The following is a 21,227-nucleotide window of genomic DNA, read 5'->3' as shown; positions in this document are numbered from 1 at the left end:
ACCCCAAATCTCCTTCACCCCCAAATCCCCCCTGCACCCCAAATCCCCCCTGCACCCCAAATCTTCTTCACCCCCAAATCCCCCCTGCACCCCAAATCTCCTTCACCCCCAAATCGCCCCTGCACCCCAATCCCCCCCCACCCCAAAATACCCCAAATCCCTCCACCCCCATCCCCCCACGGCACCCCAAATCCCTCCCACACCCCAAATCCCCCCACTCCCCTCCAGGCTCCCCTTTTCCCCCGGCCCCCCGGGGTCCCCCCCCAGCACCCACCTTCGATGAGGCGCTGGGTGACGCGGAAGGCGGCGGCCAGCACCCCGGGGTCCTCCAGGTCGGGGCAGGCGTCCCCCAGCTGCGAGAAGACCTGGGCCAGGGCGCTGCCCCCCAGCCGGTGCCCGCCCCGGGCTCAGCTGCACCCACAGCAGGGCTCCTGGGGGACCCCGAAATCCATGGGGGGGGTACAGCACCCAAAGGTGCCCCCAAAGGCACCCCAACCCCTCCCACGAGTCACAGCACCCCAAAACATCCCCAGGGTGCCACCACACCCCCACACTACCCTAAAACCCTCTTAGGCACCCCAAAATCCATGGGGAGTCCCAACCCCCTGCGAGCACCCCAAAACTTCCCAGGGTTCACAGCAGGGCTTCTGGGGGACCCCAAAATCCAGGGAGGAGGTACAGCACCCCAAAGGCACCCCAACCCCTCCCACGAGTGACAGCACCCCAAAACATCCCCAGCTTCCCCCAGAGGTGTCACCACGCCCCCACACTACCCTAAAACCCTCATGGGCACCCCAAAACCCATGGAGGGTCCCAACCCCCTTGCAGCACCCCAAAATGCATCCAGGGATCCCAGCCTGCCCCCAGGGTACCCCAAAACCTCCGTGAGGATGGCCCTGGTTCCCCTGAGGGCACCCCACCCACCCCCAGGGTTCAGGGTACCCCCAAAACCCTTATGGGGTGGTTCTGGCTCCCCGAGGGCACCCCAAAAGCCCCCAGGGTTCAGCCCCCCCCCAGGGCACCCCAAAACCCCCCCGGGGGCACTGACCTTTGCCATCAGGACACTTGAGGTCGGGTGTGACGGTGGCCGTGATGTCAGGGCAGACAGCGTAGGCAGAGACCACCAGGGTGCCTGCGCAGGGGTCAAGAGGTCACAGGGGTCACCAGGGGGCTGGGGGTCATGGGGGACTTGGGGGGTCACAGTGGGGCACCCATGGCCAGGAGTCGGGGGTGGTGGCACCTATGGGTCACAGCGCCAAGGTGGTAGCACCCATGAGCCATCGTGGTGGTGGTGGCACCCACGGGTCCTGGTGCTGTGGCACCCATGACCCATCATCGTGGTCGGTGGCACCCAAAACCCATTGTCGCGGTGGTGGCACCCACGGGTCCTAGCGCAATGGCACCCATGACCCATCATCGTGGTCGGTGGCACCCAAAACCCATTGTCGCGGGTGGTGGCACCCATGGGTCCTAGCACAGTGGCACCCATGACCCATCATCGTGGTCGGTGGCACCCAAAACCCATTGTCACGGTGGTGGCACCCATGGGTCCTGGTGCTGTGGCACCCATGACCCATCATCGTGGTCGGTGGCACCCAAAACCCATTGTCGCGGGTGGTGGCACCCATGGGTCCTAGCGCAATGGCACCCATGACCCATCATCGTGGTCGGTGGCACCCAAAACCCATTGTCGCGGTGGTGGGCACCCACGGGTCCTAGCGCAATGGCACCCATGACCCATCATCGTGGTCGGTGGCACCCAAAACCCATTGTCACGGTGGTGGCACCCATGGGTCCTAGCGCAATGGCATCCATGACCCATCATCGTGGTCGGTGGCACCCAAAACCCATTGTCGCGGTGGTGGCACCCATGGGTCCTAGCACAATGGCATCCATGACCCATCATCGTGGTTGGTGGCACCCAAAACCCATTGTCACGGTGGTGGCACCCATGGGTCCTAGCGCAATGGCATCCATGACCCATCATCGTGGTCGGTGGCACCCAAAACCCATTGTCGCGGTGGTGGCACCCATGGGTCCTAGCACAATGGCATCCATGACCCATCATCGTGGTTGGTGGCACCCAAAACCCATTGTCGCGGTGGTGGCACCCATGGGTCCTGGTGCTGTGGCACCCATGACCCATCATCGTGGTCGGTGGCACCCAAAACCCATTGTCGCGGTGGTGGCACCCACGGGTCCTAGCGCAATGGCACCCATGACCCATCATCGTGGTTGGTGGCACCCAAAACCCATTGTCGCGGTGGTGGCACCCACGGGTCCTGGTGCTGTGGCACCCATGACCCATCATCGTGGTCGGTGGCACCCAAAACCCATTGTCGCGGTGGTGGCACCCACGGGTCCTAGCGCAATGGCACCCATGACCCATCATCGTGGTTGGTGGCACCCAAAACCCATTGTCGCGGTGGTGGCACCCACGGGTCCTGGTGCTGTGGCACCCATGACCCATCATCGTGGTCGGTGGCACCCAAAACCCATTGTCGCGGTGGTGGCACCCACGGGTCCTAGCGCAATGGCACCCATGACCCATCATCGTGGTCGGTGGCACCCAAAACCCATTGTCGCGGTGGTGGCACCCATGGGTCCTGGTGCTGTGGCACCCATGACCCATCATCGTGGTCGGTGGCACCCAAAACCCATTGTCGCGGTGGTGGCACCCATGGGTCCTGGTGCTGTGGCACCCATGATCCATCATCGTGGTCGGTGGCACCCAAAACCCATTGTCGCGGTGGTGGCACCCACGGGTCCTAGCGCAATGGCACCCATGACCCATCATCGTGGTTGGGTTAGCGCAATGGCACCCATGACCCATCATCGTGGTCGGTGGCACCCAAAACCCATTGTCGCGGTGGTGGCACCCATGGGTCCTAGCACAGTGGCACCCATGACCCAGCATCATGGTGGTGACACCCCCGGGTTCCTCTCCCACGGCAGCGGCCGTGGCACCCATGACCCCACGCTACGCCGGCAGCACCCGCCACCCCGCCCCGACAGCGGGACTCACCGGGTGCCAGGACAGTTTCGGTGCCGACGCGGGCGGCCATGCTGAGCGAGTCCTTGCCCCCGTCGATGGCCACGCCCAGGCGGTGCAGGAGCCCCACCAGCCCCTCGCACGCCGCCACCAGCGCCCCTCCCTCCGCCCCCGTCTTCGCTCCCCACATCCAGTTCCCCGAGCACTTCACGTCCTGGGGACACCGGAGACACCGGGGGGGGTGCAGAGAAAACGGGGACACGGGGGGGTGGGAGGACACCGGGACCATGGAGGAGGGACGTGGGGATGCAGGGAGCAAAGGGGACACGGGGACACAAAAGGACAGAGGAAAGGGGGGGAGAGGGGACAGGTCAGAGCCAGCACATGGCCCAGCCCCCTCCTGCCACCCTCAACCCCCAAAATTGCCCCCTGGTAGCCCCCAACCTCCCCCGTCACCTCCCACCCCCAGCCATGGCAGTCTCAACGGCCGTGGCACGGTGCCCATGGCCGTGCCATGGCTCCGGTGACCATGACGTGGCACTGGTGACAACAGCTTGGCCCCCATGGCAGTGCCACACCATGGTGGTCCCCCTTGGTCACGCTATGGCCACGCCATGGTCCCCCTTGGCCACAGCGTGGTCATGCTATGGCACCTGTAGCCATGGCCGTAAGCGTGCCATGGCCCCACAGCCCCATCTTATAGCCGCATCATGGCCCTGGCGTGGCAAGGACGTGGCAGTGGCATGACTGTGACGTGGCTGTGACGTGGCCACTCTACTACGGCGCGGCCGTCCCATAGCCGTGCCATGACCACGCCATTGCTGCCACAGCTACGCCGTGGCCTTGCCGTAGAGGCCACGTGGAAGCCACGTCACTGCTCCCGCAGCCATCCCGTGGCCTTGCCGTGGCGCGGCCACCCCGTAGCCATGCCACCACCACGTCGTTGCTCCCAAAGCCGTAGCCATGGCACAGCCTTGCCGCGGCAGTGGCACGGCCCCTGTGGCACGGCCGTGCCGTAGCCGTGCCATCACCACGTCACCGCTCCCGCAGGCGCCCCACGGCCGCGCCGCGGCATCAGCGCGGTGGCAGCGGTGCGGTCGGTACTCACGCGCAGGTCGGTGATGCGGGCAAAGACAAGGTTGGTGAGGGCCTCGGTGAGGGCCAGGCGGGCGCCGGCGGCCGGGTCCAGCAGGCCCTTGATGGGCTGCTCCCCCAGCGCCGTGGCCGCCCCCACCGTGTCGAAGTGGGACAGGGCCACCACGGCCACGTCAGCCAGCGGCGTGTGCAGGGGCCCCACGCACTGCTGCTGGGCCACCAGCCCCGTCACCGAGCGGTCCACCTGCCCCGGGGACAGCGGCGTCAACGGGGGACACGGGCTGGGAGGTGGCCACGGGGACGGGCTTGGGGGGACAGGGCTGGGCACATGGATGGGACACATGTGGCGGGACAGGGACACGGGCCGGGACATTTCCCAGGGAGCCGTATTGACTGGGGGACACGGAGTGGGACGCGTCATGGAGGGATGCGGGGTGGGACGTGGGGGACATGGACACACTGGGAGGAGCGTCAGGGGCACGGAGGGGGATCGGTGACATGGAAGGGACTGGTGACGCAGAGAGGGATCGGTGACACGGAGAGGGATCGGTGACACGGAAGGGATCGGTGACATGGAGAGGGATCGGTGACACGGAGAGGGATTGGTGAAATGGAGAGGGATCGGTGACACGGAAGGGATCGGTGACATGGAGAGGGATCGGTGACACGGAGAGGGATTGGTGAAATGGAGAGGGATCGGTGACATGGAGAGGGATCGGTGACACGGAAGGGATCGGTGACATGGAGAGGGATCGGTGACATGGAGAGGGATCGGTGACACGGAAGGGATCGGTGACATGGAGAGGGATCGGTGACATGGAGAGGGATCGGTGACACGGAAGGGATCGGTGACATGGAGAGGGATCGGTGACACGGAAGGGATCGGTGACATGGAGAGGGATCGGTGACATGGAGAGGGATCGGTGACACAGAAGGGATCGGTGACATGGAGAGGGATCAGTGGCACAGAAGGTATCAGTGACACGGAGAGGGATCGGTGACACGGAAGGGATCAGTGACATGGAGAGGGATTGGTGACATGGAGAGGGATCGGTGACATGGAGAGGGATCGGTGACACGGAGAGGGATCGGTGACACGGAAGGGATCGGTGACATGGAGAGGGATCGGTGACACAGAAGGTATCAGTGGCACGGAGAGGGATCGGTGACATGGAGAGGGATCGGTGACATGGAAGGGATCGGTGGCACGGAGAGGGATTGGTGACATGGAGAGGGATCGGTGGCACGGAAGGGATGGGTGACATGGAAGGGATTGGTGACATGGAAGGGATCGGTGACATGGAGAGGGATCGGTGGCACGGAGAGGGATTGGTGACATGGAGAGGGATCGGTGGCACGGAAGGGATGGGTGACATGGAAGGGATTGGTGACATGGAAGGGATCGGTGACATGGAGAGGGATCGGTGGCACGGAGAGGGATTGGTGACATGGAGAGGGATCGGTGGCACGGAGAGGGATCGGTGACACGGAAGGGATCGGTGACACGGAAGGGATGGGTGACATGGAAGGTATCGGTGGCACAGAGGGGATCGGGCACATGGAGGGGACCGTGGCCACCACGCGGGTTGGGGACACAGAGGGGATCGGGCACATGGAGGGGTCCGTGGCCAAGTGGGTTGGGGACATGGAGGGGACCGGGGACATGGAGGGGACCGTGGCCACCACATGCGTTGGGGACATGGAGGGGATTGGTGGCACAAGGAGACTGGGGACGTGGAGGGGACCACAGCCACTAAGTGGGTTGGGGACACGGAGGTGCGTGGGGACACGGAAGGGATCGAGAACGTGGATGGACCACGGCCAGCAAGTGGGCTGGGGCCACGGAGGGGACGGGGGCCAGGGAGGGGACCACGACCGCCAGGGATGCGGGTACAGGGGGGCCCGGTGGCCCAGGGGGCTCATGGCCAGGGCTGGGGGGGGGGGGGGAGGCCACGAGGGGACGTGGGGGGCCATGGGGGGAGGTGGGGGGCCACAGGGGGCCATGGGGTCCACGGGGGGTGCGGGTACCTTGTTGGTGAGGTAGCGCTTGCTGGCCACGGCCGGGAGCCGCAGCACCCGCTCCAGCGCCTGCCGCACCGACAGCCCCGGGGGCAGGGCCAGCGGGCGCAGGGTGGGGGGCACCCGCTGCAGCACAAACTCCTGGGGGACACGGGGAGGGGGGTCCCATCACCGTGGGGGTCCCCATCCCCATCGGGTGTCCCCGTTCCCAACTGGGGGGTCCTCATCAACATGGGGGGTCCCATCCCCATTGGGGGGTCTCTGGGGGGGCCCCCATCATCATGGAGGTCCCCATCCCCATTGGGCGACCCCATTCCCAACTAGGGGGTCCTCATCCCCATTGGGGGGTCCCCATCACTGTGGCAGTCCCCATCCCCATTGGGTGTCCCCATTCCCAACTGGGGGGGTCCTCATCAACATGGGGTTCCCATCCCCATTGGGGGGTCCCTATTGGGGGGGTCCCCATCACCATGGGGGTTCCCATCCCCATTGGGTGACCCCATTCCCAACTGTGCTGTCCCCATCCCCATTGGGGGGTCCCCATCACCATTTGGGGGTCCCCATCCCCATTGGGTGACCCCATTCCCAACTGGGGGGATCCCCATTATCGGGGGGGGTCCCATCACCACTGGGGGGTCCCCATCATCATGGAGGTCCCCATCCCCATTGAGTGTCCCCATTCCATCTGGGGGGTCCCCATCCCCATTGGGGGGTCACCATCATCATGGGGGTCCCCGTTCCCAACTGGGGGTTCCCCATTATCATGGGGGTTCCCATCACCATTGGGGGGGTCCCATTCCCATTGGGGGGTCCCTATCAGCATGGGGGTCCCCATTCCCAACTGGGCTGTCCCCATCCCCACTGGGGGACCCCCATCACCATGGTGGGCCCCACCTTCCTCGGGTGTCTCCATTCCCAACTGGGGGGGGTCCCCTCCCTACTGGGGGGCTCCCCAACATCCCAGGGGTGTCCCTCAGGTCCCAGCCCCTGGGGTGACCACAGTGGGTCCCCCCAGGGGTCACCTGCCCCCTGCCCCCCCTCACCTTGCGGGGCATCTTGCCCAGCACCCACTCGAGCTCCAGGTTGACAGGGGTGGGCAGCCCCTCGTGGGACCCCCCCTCGGGCACCGGCGCCTCCAGGTCATCCACCAGCACAATCTGGGGGGGTTGGGGGGGTGAGCAGGGCCAGGGCACCCCCAAAACAGCCCCCCCAGGGACCTTCCTGGTCCCCAGGGACCCCAAAAGGAGGCCAAGAACCCCCCAAAACTCCCCCTGCCCGACAGGGACCCCCAAAAGCCGCCCCTGGGGACCTCCCTGTGTCCCTCAACCTCCCCAGGTCCCTCCAGGTCCCCGTGTCCTGGCCCCACGGCCCCACATCCCCCCCATGTCCCCATGTCTCGCCATGTCCCCATGTCCCATGTCCCCACGGTGTCCCCACATGTCCCGGCATCCCTATGTCCCATGTCCCCATGTCCCCGTGTCCTCATGTCCCATCTCCCCATCTCCCCATATCCCCATCTCCCCATGTCCCATGTCCCCACGGTGTCCCCACGTCCCGGCATCCCTATGTCCCATGTCCCCATGTCCCCGTGTCCCCATCTCCCAATCTCCCCATATCCCATGTCCCACATCCCCATGGTGTTCCCACATGTCGCAGCATCCCTGTGTCCCACGTCCCCATGACCTCCATGTCCCCATGACCTCCAAGTCCCATGTCCCATCTCCCCATCTCCCCATCTCCCCATGTCCCCATGTCCCCATATCTCCATGTCCCGAAGTGTCCCCACATGTCCCCATGACCTCCATGTCCCCATGTCCCATGTCCCCACGGTGTCCCCACATGTCCCGGCATCCCTATGTCCCATGTCCCCATGTCCCCGTGTCCTCATGTCCCATCTCCCCATCTCCCCATATCCCCATCTCCCCATGTCCCATGTCCCCACGGTGTCCCTACGTGTCCTGGCATCGCTGTGTCCCATGTCCCCATGACCTCCATGTCTCCATGTCCCATGTCCCATCTCCCCATCTCCCCACGTCCCCATGTCCCGAAGGTGTCCCCACATGTCCCCATGTCCCCACATCTCCCCACGGCCCCATGTCCCGAAGGTGTCCCCACATGTCCCCATGTCCCCATCTCCCCACGTCCCCCATGTCCCAAAGGTGTCCCCACATGTCCCCATGTCCCCACATCTCCCCACGTCCCCATGTCCCACACTCCCATGTCCCCATGTCCCCATCTCCCCATGTCCCCATGTCCCAAAGGTGTCCCCACATCTCCCCATGTCCCCATCTCCCCACGTCCCCCATGTCCCAAAGGTGTCCCCACATGTCCCCATGTCCCCATCTCCCCACGTCCCCATGTCCCAAAGGTGTCCCCACATGTCCCCATGTCCCCATCTCCCCACGTCCCCATGTCCCGAAGGTGTCCCCACATCTCCCCATGTCCCCATCTCCCCACGTCCCCATGTCCCGAAGGTGTCCCCACATGTCCCCATGTCCCCATCTCCCCACATCCCCCATGTCCCACACTCCCATGTCCCCATGTCCCAAAGGTGTCCCCACATCTCCCCATGTCCCCATCTCCCCACGTCCCCATGTCCCGAAGGCGTCCCCACATGTCCCCACATCTCCCCACGTCCCCATGTCCCGAAGGTGTCCCCCACATCTCCCCATGTCCCCACATCTCCCCACGTCCCCATGTCCCAAAGGTGTCCCCACATGTCCCCATGTCCCCATCTCCCCACGGCCCCATGTCCCAAAGGTGTCCCCACATCTCCCCATGTCCCCATCTCCCCACGGCCCCATGTCCCAAAGGTGTCCCCACATCTCCCCATGTCCCCATCTCCCCACGGCCCCATGTCCCGAAGGTGTCCCCACATCTCCCCATGTCCCCATCTCCCCACGTCCCCATGTCCCAAAGGTGTCCCCACATGTCCCCATGTCCCCATCTCCCCACGTCCCCATGTCCCAAAGGTGTCCCCACATCTCCCCATGTCCCCATCTCCCCACGGCCCCATGTCCCGAAGGTGTCCCCACATCTCCCCATGTCCCCATCTCCCCACGTCCCCATGTCCCGAAGGTGTCCCCACATGTCCCCATGTCCCCATCTCCCCACGTCCCCATGTCCCAAAGGTGTCCCCACATCTCCCCATGTCCCCATCTCCCCACGTCCCCATGTCCCGAAGGTGTCCCCACATGTCCCCATGTCCCCATCTCCCCACGGCCCCATGTCCCGAAGGCGTCCCCACATGTCCCCATCTCCCCATCTCCCCACGTCCCCATGTCCCGAAGGCGTCCCCACATGTCCCCATCTCCCCATCTCCCCACGGCCCCATGTCCCGAAGGTGTCCCCACATGTCCCCATGTCCCCATCTCCCCACGGCCCCATGTCCCGAAGGTGTCCCCACATGTCCCCATGTCCCCATCTCCCCACGTCCCCACCTCCCGCGTCCCCACATCTCCCCACGTCCCCATGTCCCGAAGGTGTCCCCACATGTCCCCATGTCCCCATCTCCCCACGGCCCCATGTCCCGAAGGTGTCCCCACATGTCCCCATGTCCCCATCTCCCCACGTCCCCACCTCCCGCGTCCCCACATCTCCCCACGTCCCCATGTCCCGAAGGTGTCCCCACATGTCCCCATGTCCCCATCTCCCCACGTCCCCATGTCCCGAAGGTGTCCCCACATGTCCCCATGTCCCCACATCTCCCCACGTCCCCATGTCCCGAAGGTGTCCCCACATGTCCCCATGTCCCCATCTCCCCACGTCCCCATGTCCCGAAGGTGTCCCCACATGTCCCCATGTCCCCATCTCCCCACGTCCCCATGTCCCACACTCCATGTCCCCATGTCCCGAAGGTGTCCCCACATCTCCCCATGTCCCCATCTCCCCACATCCCCATGTCCCGAAGGTGTCCCCACATCTCCCCATGTCCCCATCTCCCCACATCCCCATGTCCCACACTCCCATGTCCCCATGTCCCCATCTCCCCACGTCCCCATGTCCCAAAGGTGTCCCCACATCTCCCCATGTCCCCATCTCCCCACGTCCCCATGTCCCACACTCCCATGTCCCCATGTCCCCACATCTCCCCACGTCCCCATCTCCCCACGTCCCCATGTCCCGAAGGCGTCCCCACATGTCCCCATGTCCCCATCTCCCCACGTCCCCATGTCCCGAAGGTGTCCCCACATCTCCCCATGTCCCCATCTCCCCACGTCCCCATGTCCCACACTCCCATGTCCCCATGTCCCAAAGGTGTCCCCACATGTCCCCATGTCCCCATCTCCCCACGGGCCCCATGTCCCGAAGGCGTCCCCACATGTCCCCCATCTCCCCATCTCCCCACGTCCCCATGTCCCGAATCCCGAAGGCGTCCCCACATCTCCCCATGTCCCCATCTCCCCACGGCCCCATGTCCCGAAGGTGTCCCCACATCTCCCCATGTCCCCATCTCCCCACGTCCCCACCTCCCACGTCCCCACCTCCTCGCACCCCGCTGCGATCGCCCCGCGCCCCTTACCCGCCCGTCCCCGGTGATGGTCCCCACCACGCAGAGGGGGCAGCGCTCGCGGGCGGCCAGGCGCCGCAGCAGCCCCAGCCCGGGGGGCCGCACCAGCAGCGCGTTCGACTCCTGGTACTCGGCCCCCCACAGCTCCAGCACGCTCAGCGTCGGGTCCCCCCGCTGCCACCCGCCGCGTCAGCAGGGCAGGGGGCACCGGGGGCACCGGGGGGGGCACCGAGGGGGTGGGGGGCACCGAGGGGGCAGGGGGCACTGGGAGGGACCAAGGGGGACTCAGGGGGACCGGGGGAACTGGGGGGACAAGGGGCACGGGGGGAGCACTGGGGGGGGCACTGGGGGTGGGGGCACCAAGGGGGTGGGGGGCACCAAGGGGGTGGGGGGCACTGGGAGGGACCAAGGGGGACCTCAGGGGGACCGGGGGAACTGGGGGGACAAGGGGCACGGGGGGGGCACTGGGGGGGGCACTGGGGGTGGGGGGCACTGCGGGTGGGGGGCACCAAGGGGGTGGGGGCACTGGGAGGGACCAAGGGGGACCTCAGGGGGACCGGGGGAACTGGGGGGACAAGGGGCATGGGGGGGCACTGGGGGGGTACCAGGGGTGGGGGGCACCAGGGGGGCACAGGGGTGGGGGGGCATCGAGGGGGCAGGGGGCACTGGGAGGGACCAAGGGGGACCTCAGGGGGACCGGGGGAACTGGGGGGACAAGGGGCATGGGGGGCACTGGGGGGGTACCAGGGGTGGGGGGCACCAGGGGGGCACGGGGGTGGGGGGGCATCGAGGGGGGCAGGGGGCACTGGGAGGGACCAAGGGGGACCTCAGGGGGGACCAGGGGAAGTGGGGGGACAAGGGGCATGGGGGGGCACTGGGGGGGTACCAGGGGTGGGGGGCACCAGGGGGGCACAGGGGTGGGGGGGCACCGAGGGGGCAGGGGGCACTGGGAGGGACCAAGGGGGACCTCAGGGGGACCGGGGGAACTGGGGGGACAAGGGGCACGGGGGGCACTGGGGGGTACCAGGGGTGGGGGGCATCGAGGGGGCAGGGGGCACTGGAGGGACCAAGGGGGACCTCAGGGGGACCTCAGGGGGACCAGGGGAAGTGGGGGGACAAGGGGCATGGGGGGGCACTGGGGGGGGCACTGGGGGTGGGGGGGCACTGCGGGTGGGGGGCACCAAGGGGGTGGGGGCACTGGGAGGGACCAAGGGGGACCTCAGGGGGACCAGGGGAACTGGGGGGACAAGGGGCACGGGGGGAGCACTGGGGGGGGCACTGGGGGTGGGGGGCACGGGGGTGGGGGGGCACCAAGGGGTTGGGGGCACTGGGAGGGACCAAGGGGGACCTCAGGGGGACCTCAGGGGGACCGGGGGAACTGGGGGGACAAGGGGCATGGGGGGCACTGGGGGGGGTACCAGGGGTGGGGGGCACCAGGGGGGCACGGGGGTGGGGGGGCATCGAGGGGGCAGGGGGCACTGGGAGGGACCAAAGGGGACCTCAGGGGGACCGGGGGAACTGGGGGGACAAGGGCCACGGGGGGCACCGGGGGACAGGGGGGTGTCGGGGGTCCAGGGGGGCACCGTGGGGACCGGGGTCCTGGGGGACCCTGGGGGGCGTCGGGGGTCCCAGGGGGCACCCAGGGGCAGGAGGTGCCAGGGGCAGAGTGCGGTCAGGCGGCCCCCGGGGGTGCCAGGGGCTCGGGGGGCAGGGCCGGGGGTGCCCGTCGGGGGGCGTCGTGTGGGCGAGGGGGGGCCCGGGGGTACCTGGAAGCGGCTGGCGTAGATGACGGCCCCCGCCGGCTCGCTGAGCTCCTTCAGCACGTTCCCTGGGGACGGCGGCGATGGCACCGCGGGGGACACCCCCAGGGGCCCCATCGGGTCCCCCCGTGTCCCCCCTGTGCCCCCTGTGCCCCCCCGTGCATCCCTGGGTGCCCCATGTCCCCTTGTGCCCCCCCGTGCCCCCCATGTCCCCCCGTGCCCATGTCCCCTGTGCCCCCCCGTGCCCCCCATGTCCCCCCGTGCCCATGTCCCCTGTGCCCCCCCGTGCCCCCCATGTCCCCCCGTGCCCATGTCCCCTGTGCCCCCCCGTGCCCCCCATGTCCCCCCGTGCCCATGTCCCCTTGTGCCCCCCCGTGCCCCCATGCCCCCCCACATCCCCCATGTCCCCCTGTGCCCCCATGCCCCCCATGTCCCCCCACATCCCCCATGTCCCCCCGTGCCCCCCATGTCCCCCCGTGCCCATGTCCCCTGTGTCCCCCCATGCCCCCCATGCCCCCCCACATCCCCCATGTCCTCCCGTGCCCCCATGCCCCCCCACATCCCCCATGTCCCCCCGTGCCCCCATGCCCCCCATGTCCCCCCACATCCCCCATGTCCCCCATGTCCCCTCATGTCTCCCAGTGACCCCCACGTCCCCCGTGCCCCCCCATGTCCCCCCCATGCCCATGTCTGCTGTGTCCCCCCACATCCCCCATGCCACCCCACGTCCCCCACGTCCCCCCACACCCCCAACATCCCCCATGTCCCCCCGCACCCCCCATAACCCCCACGTCCCCCATGCCCCCCATGTCCCCCCATGTCCCCGCATCCCCATGTCCCCCCGTGACCCCCATGTCCACGTCCCCCCGCCCCCCGCCCCGCGCCCCGCACCGTTGCCGCCAGCGCCCTGGTCGTGGATGCTGCAGACGGGGTTGCGCGCCCCGCTCTCGATGCAGCCCCGCAGCACCCGGTTCATCTTCTGCTCCATCTCGGCGTCGCCCCGCTGCACCGCCCCCGCGTCCCGCTCCTCCGCGTTGTCCCCCTGCACCTGCGGAGGCGGGGGCCATCGCCATGGGGGGCCCGTTCCCACTGGGGGGTCCCATCACCATGGGGGTCCCCATCCCCATTGGGTGTCCCCATTCCCAGCTGAGGGGTCCCATCACCATGGGGGTCCCCATCCCCATTGGGTGTCCCCATCCCCACTGGGGGGTCCCCATCACCAGGGGGACCCCCATCCCCATTGGGTGTCCCCATCCCCACTGGGGGGTCCCATCACCAGGGGGGTCCCCATCCTCATTGGGGGGTCCCCATCACCATGGGGGTCCCATCCCCATTGGGTGTCCCCATTCCCAGCTGAGGGGTCCCATCACCAGGGGGGTCCCCATCCCTCTTGGGTGTCCCCATCCCACTGGGGGGTCCCATCACCATGGGGGTCCCCATCCTCATTGGGGGGTCCCATCACCAGGGGGACCCCCATCCCCATTGGGTGTCCCCATCCCCATTGGGGGGTCCCATCACCAGGGGGACCCCCATCCCCATTGGGTGTCCCCATCCCCACTGGGGGGTCCCATCACCATGGGGGTCCCCATTCTCATTGGGGGGTCCCCATCACCATGGGGGTCCCCATCCCCATTGGGTGTCCCCATCCCCACTGGGGGGTCCCCATCACCAGGGGGGGTCCCCATCCCCATTGGGTGTCCCCATCCCCACTGGGGGGTCCCATCACCATGGGGGACCCCCATCCCCATTGGGTGTCCCATCCCCACTGGGGGGTCCCCATCACCAGGGGGGTCCCCATCCCCATTGGGTGTCCCCATCCCCACTGGGGGGTCCCATCACCATGGGGGTCCCCATCCTCATTGGGGGGTCCCATCACCAGGGGGACCCCCATCCCCATTGGGTGTCCCCCATCCCCACTGGGGGGTCCCATCACCATGGGGGTCCCCATCCTCATTGGGGGGTCCCATCACCAGGGGGACCCCCATCCCATTGGGTTGTCCCCATCCCCACTGGGGGGTCCCATCACCATGGGGGTCCCCATCCCTCTTGGGTGTCCCCATTCCCAGCTGGGCTGTCCCCGTCCCCACTGGGGGATCCCCATCACCAGGGGGGGTCCCCATCCCCATTGGGTGACCCCATTTCCAACTGGGGGGGGTCCCCTCCCTACTGGGGTGACCCAGTACTACTGCGGACCCCCAGCACCACCCTCCCAACACACCGGGACCCCCCCAGGCCCCCCCTTACCTGGATGGAGGAGGCGGCCCCCCCGCCAACGCCGATGCGGTAGACGGGGCCCCCCACTTTCACCACCAGCATCCCTGGGCGGGGGGGCACGGGTGAGACCCCCCGGCCCCCCCAGGGCGCTTGAGGGGCTGGGGGGAACGGGGAATGCAGGGGTCCCAAGGGTGACAGAGGGGGGGCTCTGGAGGGGATCTGGGGGTTCCAGGGGTGGTTGAGGCGCATGAGGGGATTTGGGGTGTTTGGGGAGGGGCTGGGGGGGATTTGGGGGTCCCAAGGGTGGTGGAGGGGCATGGGGGGGATTTGGGGGTTCCGGGGGGGGCATCCTGGGAGGGGATTTGGGGGGCCCAGGGGTGATGCAGGGGGAGCTGAGGGGCATTTGAAGGTGTGGGGTGGGGACTGGGGGGGATTTGGGGGTCCCGGGGGTGACGGAGGGGGTCTGGGGGGTATTTGGGGGTGTCAGGGGGTATTTAGGGGTCCTAGGGGTGCGGGGTGAGCGGGGGGGGATTCGGGGGCCCCAAGGGTGGTGGAGGGGCATGGGGGGATTTGGGGGAGTCAGGGGGAGGTGGGCATCCCAGGGGGTTTTGGGGGTCCCATTGGGAGCAGGGGGGTGGGGTTTGGGGTCCCATTGGGAGCAGGGGGTCCCATAGGGTGTTTGTGCATCCAGGAGGGTTGGGGGTCCCATGGAGGATTTGGGGGTCCCAGGAGGAGGTTTGGGGGGTCCCATCGGGGGGTTGGACATCCCATGGTGGGGGGGTGTGGAAGGACTCAATAGGCTGAGGGGAATTTGGGGGTATCATGGGGAGTTTGGGGGTCCCATGAGGGCGTGGGAGGTCCTGGGGAAAGTTTGGGGGTCCCAGGGGAAGTTCGGGGGTCCTGGGGGGTATCATGGGATTTGGGGGTTCCAGGGGGGTTTGGGGGTCCTGGGGGAAGTTTGGGAATCCTATAGGGATTTGAGGGTCCTGGGGGAGTTCTCAGGGGGATTTGGGGGTCCCAGGGGAGTTTGGGGGTTCCATGGGGGGTTGAGGGTCCCAGGAGAAGTTTGGGGGTCCTATGGGGATTTGGGGGTCCCAGGGGAAGTCTGTGATCCCATGGGGATTTGGGGCTCGGGGGGGGTGGTTGGGGGTCCCATGGGACTTGGGGCTCCTGGGGGGTCTCACCAGGTTCGGGGGCCTCCTTGCGGACATGGTCGTCCTCGATGGCACCGATGCCACCGCTGAACATGATGGGCTTGATCCACTCCCGCCGCTGCCCCCCCGGCAGCACCTGCCCGAAGGAGCGGGCGAAGCCTGGGACACCCCACCGTGTCAACCCCTGCCACCCCAATGCCACCCGCCACGTGGCACCCCCCCCGGGGGTCCCCAGGGGTCCCCCAGGCCATGGAAGTCTTTGGGTGACCCTAGAGGGTCTCTAAATGTCCCCAAGGCAGAATGGGGTCCCCAAGGGTCCCCAAGGGGTCCCCAAGGCCATGGAGGTCTTTGGGTGTCCCTAGAGGGTCTCTAAATGTCCCCAAGGCAGAATGGGGTCCCCAAGGGTCCCCAAGGGTCCCAAGGCCATGGAGGTCTTTGGGTGTCCCTAGAGGGTCTCCAAATGTCCCAGAGGTCCCAAGGCCATGGGGTGTCCCCAAGGTTTGCCAGGTTCTTTAGATGTCGCTGGAGGGTCCCCAAATGCCCTTGGGGTGCCCAAGGCCATAGGGTGTCCCCAAGGAGGTCTTTGAGTGTCCCTGAAGGGTCCCCAAATTTCCCCAAGGGGTCCCCAAGGCCGTAGGGTGTCCCCAACGGTCCCCAAGGGTCCCAAAGACCACAGAGGTCTTTGAGTGTCCCTGAAGGGTCCCCAAGGCCGTAGGGTGTCCCCAACGGTCCCCAAGGCCACAGAGGTCTTTGAGTGTCCCTGAAGGGTCCCCAAATGTCCCCAGGGGTCCCCAAGACCACAGAGGTCTTTGAGTGTCATTGGAAGGTCCCCAAATGTCCTTGGGCTCCCCAAGGCCATAGGGTGTCCCCAACGGTCCCCAAGACCATCGAGGTCTTTGAGTGTCCCCGAAGGGTCCCCAAATGTCCCCGGGGGTCCCCAAGTGTCCCCGGGGGGGGGTCCCCGCTCACCAGCCAGCACAGGCTCCCGAATTTGTTGCCGTAGTCGCTGGCGCCGTCGCTGGCCCCAATGGCGATTTCCAGTGGGCGGGCGAAGGATTTGGGGTACGGCTGCGCCCCGTCTTCCCAGGGCAGCTCGTAGCCTGCCGGGGGGGCGGCCCGGGCGCATGGGGGTTTGGGGGGTGCCAGGGGGATGGTTTGGGGGGGTCCCAGGGGTACGGGGGGGTCCCAGAGGTAGGTGGGGGGGGTCCCAGGGGTATTGTGGGGGGTCCCAGGGGTATTGGGTGTCCCAGGGGTAGGTGGGGGGGTCCCAAGGGTAATGGGGGGGGTCCCAGAGGTAGGTGGGGGGGTCCCAGGGGTATTGTGGGGGTCCCAGAGGTAGGTGGGGGGGGTCCTAGGGGTATTGGGGGGTCCCAGAGGTATTGAGGGGTCCCAGGGGTATTGGGGGGGTCCCAGAAGTATTGGGGGGTCCCAGAGATAGGTGGAAGGGGGTCCCAGGGGTATTGGGGGGGGTCCCAGATGTAGGTGGGGGGTCCCAAGAGGTGTCAGGGGGTCCCAGGGTTATTGGGGGTGTCCCAGGGGTATTGGGGGGGGTCCCAGAGGTATTGGGGGGGTCCCAGAGGTAGGTGGAGGAGTCCAGGGGTGTTGGGAGGGGTCCCAGTGGTAGGTGGGGGGGTCCCAAGGGTAATGGGGGGGGTCCCAGAGGTAGGTGGGGGGGGTCCAAGGGGTACGGGGGGTCCCAGAGGTAGGTGGGGGGGGTCCTAGGGGTATTGGGGGTCCCAGAGGTATTGAGGGGTCCCAGGGGTATTGGGGGGTCCCAGGGGTATTGGGGGGTCCCAGAGATAGGTGGAAGGGGTCCCAGGGGTATTGGGGTGGTCCCAGATGTAGGTGGGGGGGTCCCAAGAGGTGTCAGGGGGTCCCAGGGTTATTGGGGGTGTCCCAGGGGTATTGGGGGGGGTCCCAGAGGTATTGGGGGGGTCCCAGAGGTAGGTGGAGGAGTCCCAGGGGTGTTGGGAGGGGTCCCAGTGGTAGGTGGGGGGGTCCAAGGGGTACGGGGGGGTCCCAGAGGTAGGTGGGGGGGGTCCTAGGGGTATTGGGGGTCCCAGAGGTATTGAGGGGTCCCAGGGGTATTGGGGGGGTCCCAGGGGTATTGGGGGGTCCCAGAGATAGGTGGAAGGGGTCCCAGGGGTATTGGGGGGGGTCCCAGATGTAGGTGGGGGGGGGTCCCAGAAGTAGGTGGGGTGGTCCCAGATGTAGGTGGGGGGGGTCCCAAGAGGTGTCAGGGGGGTCCCAGGGTTATTGGGGGTGTCCCAGGGGTATTGGGGGGGTCCCAGAGGTATTGGGGGGGTCCCAGTGGTAGGTGGGGGGGTCCCAAGGGTAATGGGGGGGTCCCAGAGGTAGGTGGGGGGGTCCCAGGGGTACGGGGGGGTCCCAGAGGTAGGTGGGGGGGGTCCTAGGGGTATTGGGGGGTCCCAGAGGTATTGAGGGGTCCCCAGGGTATTGGGGGGGTCCCAGGGGTATTGGGGGGGTCCCAGAGATAGGTGGAAGGGGTCCCAGGGGTATTGGGGGGGGTCCCAGATGTAGGTGGGGGGGTCCCAAGAGGTGTCAGGGGGTCCCAGGGTTATTGGGGGTGTCCCAGGGGTATTGGGGGGGTCCCAGAGGTAGGTGGAGGGGTCCCAGGGGTGTTGGGAGGGGTCCCAGGGGTAGGTGGAGGGGTCCCAGGGGTGTTGGGAGGGGTCCCAGGGGTAGGTGGAGGGGTCCCAGGGGTATTGGGGGGGTCCCAGATGTAGGTGGGGGGGTCCCAAGAGGTGTCAGGGGGTCCAGGGTTATTGGGGGTGTCCCAGGGGTATTGGGGGTGTCCCAGAGGTATTGGGGGGGTCCCAGAGGTAGGTGGAGGAGTCCCAGGGGTGTTGGGAGGGGTCCCAGGGTAGGTGGAGGGGTCCCAGGGGTGTTGGGAGGGGTCCCAGGGTAGGTGGAGGGGTCCCAGGGGTATTGGGGGGGGGTCCCAGATGTAGGTGGGGGGGGTCCCAAGAGGTGTCAGGGGGTCCCAGGGTTATTGGGGGTGTCCCAGGGGTATTGGGGGGGTCCCAGAGGTATTGGGGGGGTCCCAGAGGTAGGTGGAGGAGTCCCAGGGGTGTTGGGAGGGGTCCCAGTGGTAGGTGGGGGGGTCCCCAAGGGTAATGGGGGGGGTCCCAGGGGTAGGTGGGGGGGTCCCAGAGGTGTTGGGAGGGGTCCCAGAGGTAGGTGGAGGGGTCCCAGGGGTGTTGGGAGGGGTCCCAGGGGTAGGTGGGGGGGTCCCAGGGGTATTTGAGGGGGGTCCCAGGAGGTGTCAGGGGGTCCCTGGGGTGTTGGGAGGCCCCGGGGGGTTGGGGGGTCCCGAGGGTCTCACCGGGGATGAGCAGGTTGCCGAAGCTGTAGCCGGCGGTGCCGGCGATGACGTGGGCGCCGCGGCCAGTGCACTGCACGTCCCGGATCCGGCCCCCCGTCCCCGTCGTCGCCCCGCTGAAGGGGGCCACAGCTGGGGGGGGGGGGGAGGGGGGGGTGTCAGATCAGGCCACGCCCACTCCTCAAACCACGCCCACGCCCCCCCATCTGCCCCCCAACGCCGCTGACCGGTGGGGAAGTTGTGGGTCTCGGCGGTGAAGATGACGTGCCGGATGGTCGTCCGCTTCTCGAAGGGGCTCGGCTCGGCCGGGGTCCCGCGGCCACAGCGCCGTCACCGGCACGCCCCGGATGGCGCTGTGGGGCCAGGGGACGCGTCACCCCCCGCCAGCACCCACAGGGAGGGCCGCAGTGCGAGGCACAGGCACCCATGGGTGTTGGGACCCTCCAACCTCCACGCCATGGGCACCCATGGGTGATGGGACCCCCAAAGCTCCACGCCATGGGCACCCATGGGTGATGGGACCCTCCAACCTCCACGTCATGGGCACCCATGGGTGATGGGACCCCCAAAGCTCCACGCCATGGCACCCATGGGTGATGGGACCCTCCAACCTCCACGCCATGGGCACCCATGCGTGATGGGACCCCCAAAGCTCCACGCCATGGGCACCCATGGGTGATGGACCCTCCAACCTCCACGCCATGGGCACCCATGGGTGATGGGACCCTCCAACCTCACGCCATGGGCACCCATGCGTGATGGGACCCTCCAACCTCCACGCCATGGGCACCCATGGGTGATGGGACCCTCCAACCTCCACAGCATGGCACCCATGGGTGATGGGACCCTCCACCTCCACGCCATGGGCACCCATGGGTGATGGGACCCCCAAAGCTCCACGCCATGGGCACCCATGGGTGATGGGACCCTCCAACCTCCACGTCATGGGCACCCATGGGTGTTGGACCCCCAAAGCTCCACGCCATGGGCACCCATGGGTGATGGGACTCTCCAACCTCCACGCCATGGGCACCCATGGGTGATGGGATCCTCCAACCTCCACACCATGGCACCCATGGGTGATGGGACCCTCCAACCTCCACGCCATGGGCACCCATGGGTGATGGGACCCCCAAAGCTCCACGCCATGGGCACCCATGGGTGATGGGACCCTCCAACCTCCACGCCATGGGCACCCATGGGTGATGGGACCCCCAAAGCTCCACGCCATGGGCACCCATGGGTGATGGGACCCTCCAACCTCCACACCATGGGCACCCATGCGTGATGGGACCCTCCAACCTCCACGCCATGGGCACCCATGGGTGATGGGACCCCCAAAGCTCCACGCCATGGGCACCCATGGGTGATGGGACTCTCCAACCTCCACGCCATGGGCACCCATGGGTGATGGGACCCTCCAACCTCCACGCCATGGGCACCCATGGGTGATGGGACCCTCCAACCTCCACACCATGGCACCCATGGGTGATGGGACCCTCCAACCTCCACACCATGGGCACCCATGGGTGATGGGACCCCCAAAGCTCCACGCCATGGGCACCCATGGGTGATGGGACCCCCAAAGCTCCACGCCATGGGCACCCATGGGTGATGGGACCCTCCAACCTCCACGCCATGGCACCCATGGGTGATGGGACCCTCCAACCTCCACGCCATGGCACCCATGGGTGACAGGCACCCCAGGGACCCCTGGCCTTGGTGCCCCGGGGCCCCCACCTGCTGTTGTCAGAGAACTTGATGACGTTGTTGGGGTTGCTGGAGCTCTGCGTTCCATGATGCTCTGGAAGAGCGACTGCGGCTCCTCGTGCCCGTCCACCACCAGCCGCCCCTTGAAGAACCAATGGCGGCTGTGCTCGCTGGGGACACGGGGACACGGTCAGGGGGGGGCATCGGTGGGGACATGGGGGGCATCAGCGGGGACATGGTCATGGGGGGGGCATCAGTGGGGACATGGGGGGCATCAGTGGGGACACGGTCATGGGGGGGCATCAGTGGGGACATGGTCATGGGGGGGCATCAGCGGGGACATGGGGGGCATCAGTGGGGACACGGTCATGGGGGGGCATCAGCGGGGACATGGGGGGGCATCAGTGGGGACACGGTCATGGGGGGGCAT

At 67.3% G+C, this 21,227-nt stretch overlaps 1 protein-coding gene across 1 annotated transcript in view; it reads right to left on the bottom strand.

Annotated features, from left to right (window-relative positions):
• LOC142597107 (phosphoribosylformylglycinamidine synthase-like) overlaps positions 1–20,967 on the bottom strand; it is a gene marked incomplete at its 5' end in the record, with an annotated part of 28,809 nt that extends 7,842 nt beyond the window's left edge. The window contains 19 exon segments of the mRNA XM_075727506.1: positions 275–395; positions 397–431; positions 1,049–1,132; positions 3,026–3,206; positions 4,101–4,331; positions 6,116–6,247; positions 7,150–7,263; positions 10,629–10,790; positions 12,383–12,444; positions 13,268–13,424; positions 14,621–14,694; positions 15,775–15,903; positions 16,714–16,728; positions 16,731–16,844; positions 19,091–19,219; positions 19,315–19,396; positions 19,398–19,440; positions 20,828–20,885; positions 20,888–20,967. Coding sequence (XP_075583621.1) covers positions 275–395; positions 397–431; positions 1,049–1,132; positions 3,026–3,206; positions 4,101–4,331; positions 6,116–6,247; positions 7,150–7,263; positions 10,629–10,790; positions 12,383–12,444; positions 13,268–13,424; positions 14,621–14,694; positions 15,775–15,903; positions 16,714–16,728; positions 16,731–16,844; positions 19,091–19,219; positions 19,315–19,396; positions 19,398–19,440; positions 20,828–20,885; positions 20,888–20,967 — 2,003 coding nt within the window.
• Between the last annotated feature and the right edge of the window lie 260 nt (positions 20,968–21,227).

This window comes from Pelecanus crispus, unplaced genomic scaffold (genome assembly GCF_030463565.1).
Source record: "Pelecanus crispus isolate bPelCri1 unplaced genomic scaffold, bPelCri1.pri SCAFFOLD_91, whole genome shotgun sequence".
In the NCBI taxonomy this organism is placed as follows: domain Eukaryota; kingdom Metazoa; phylum Chordata; class Aves; order Pelecaniformes; family Pelecanidae; genus Pelecanus; species Pelecanus crispus.
This window is presented reverse-complemented; position numbering and strand designations above follow the sequence as displayed.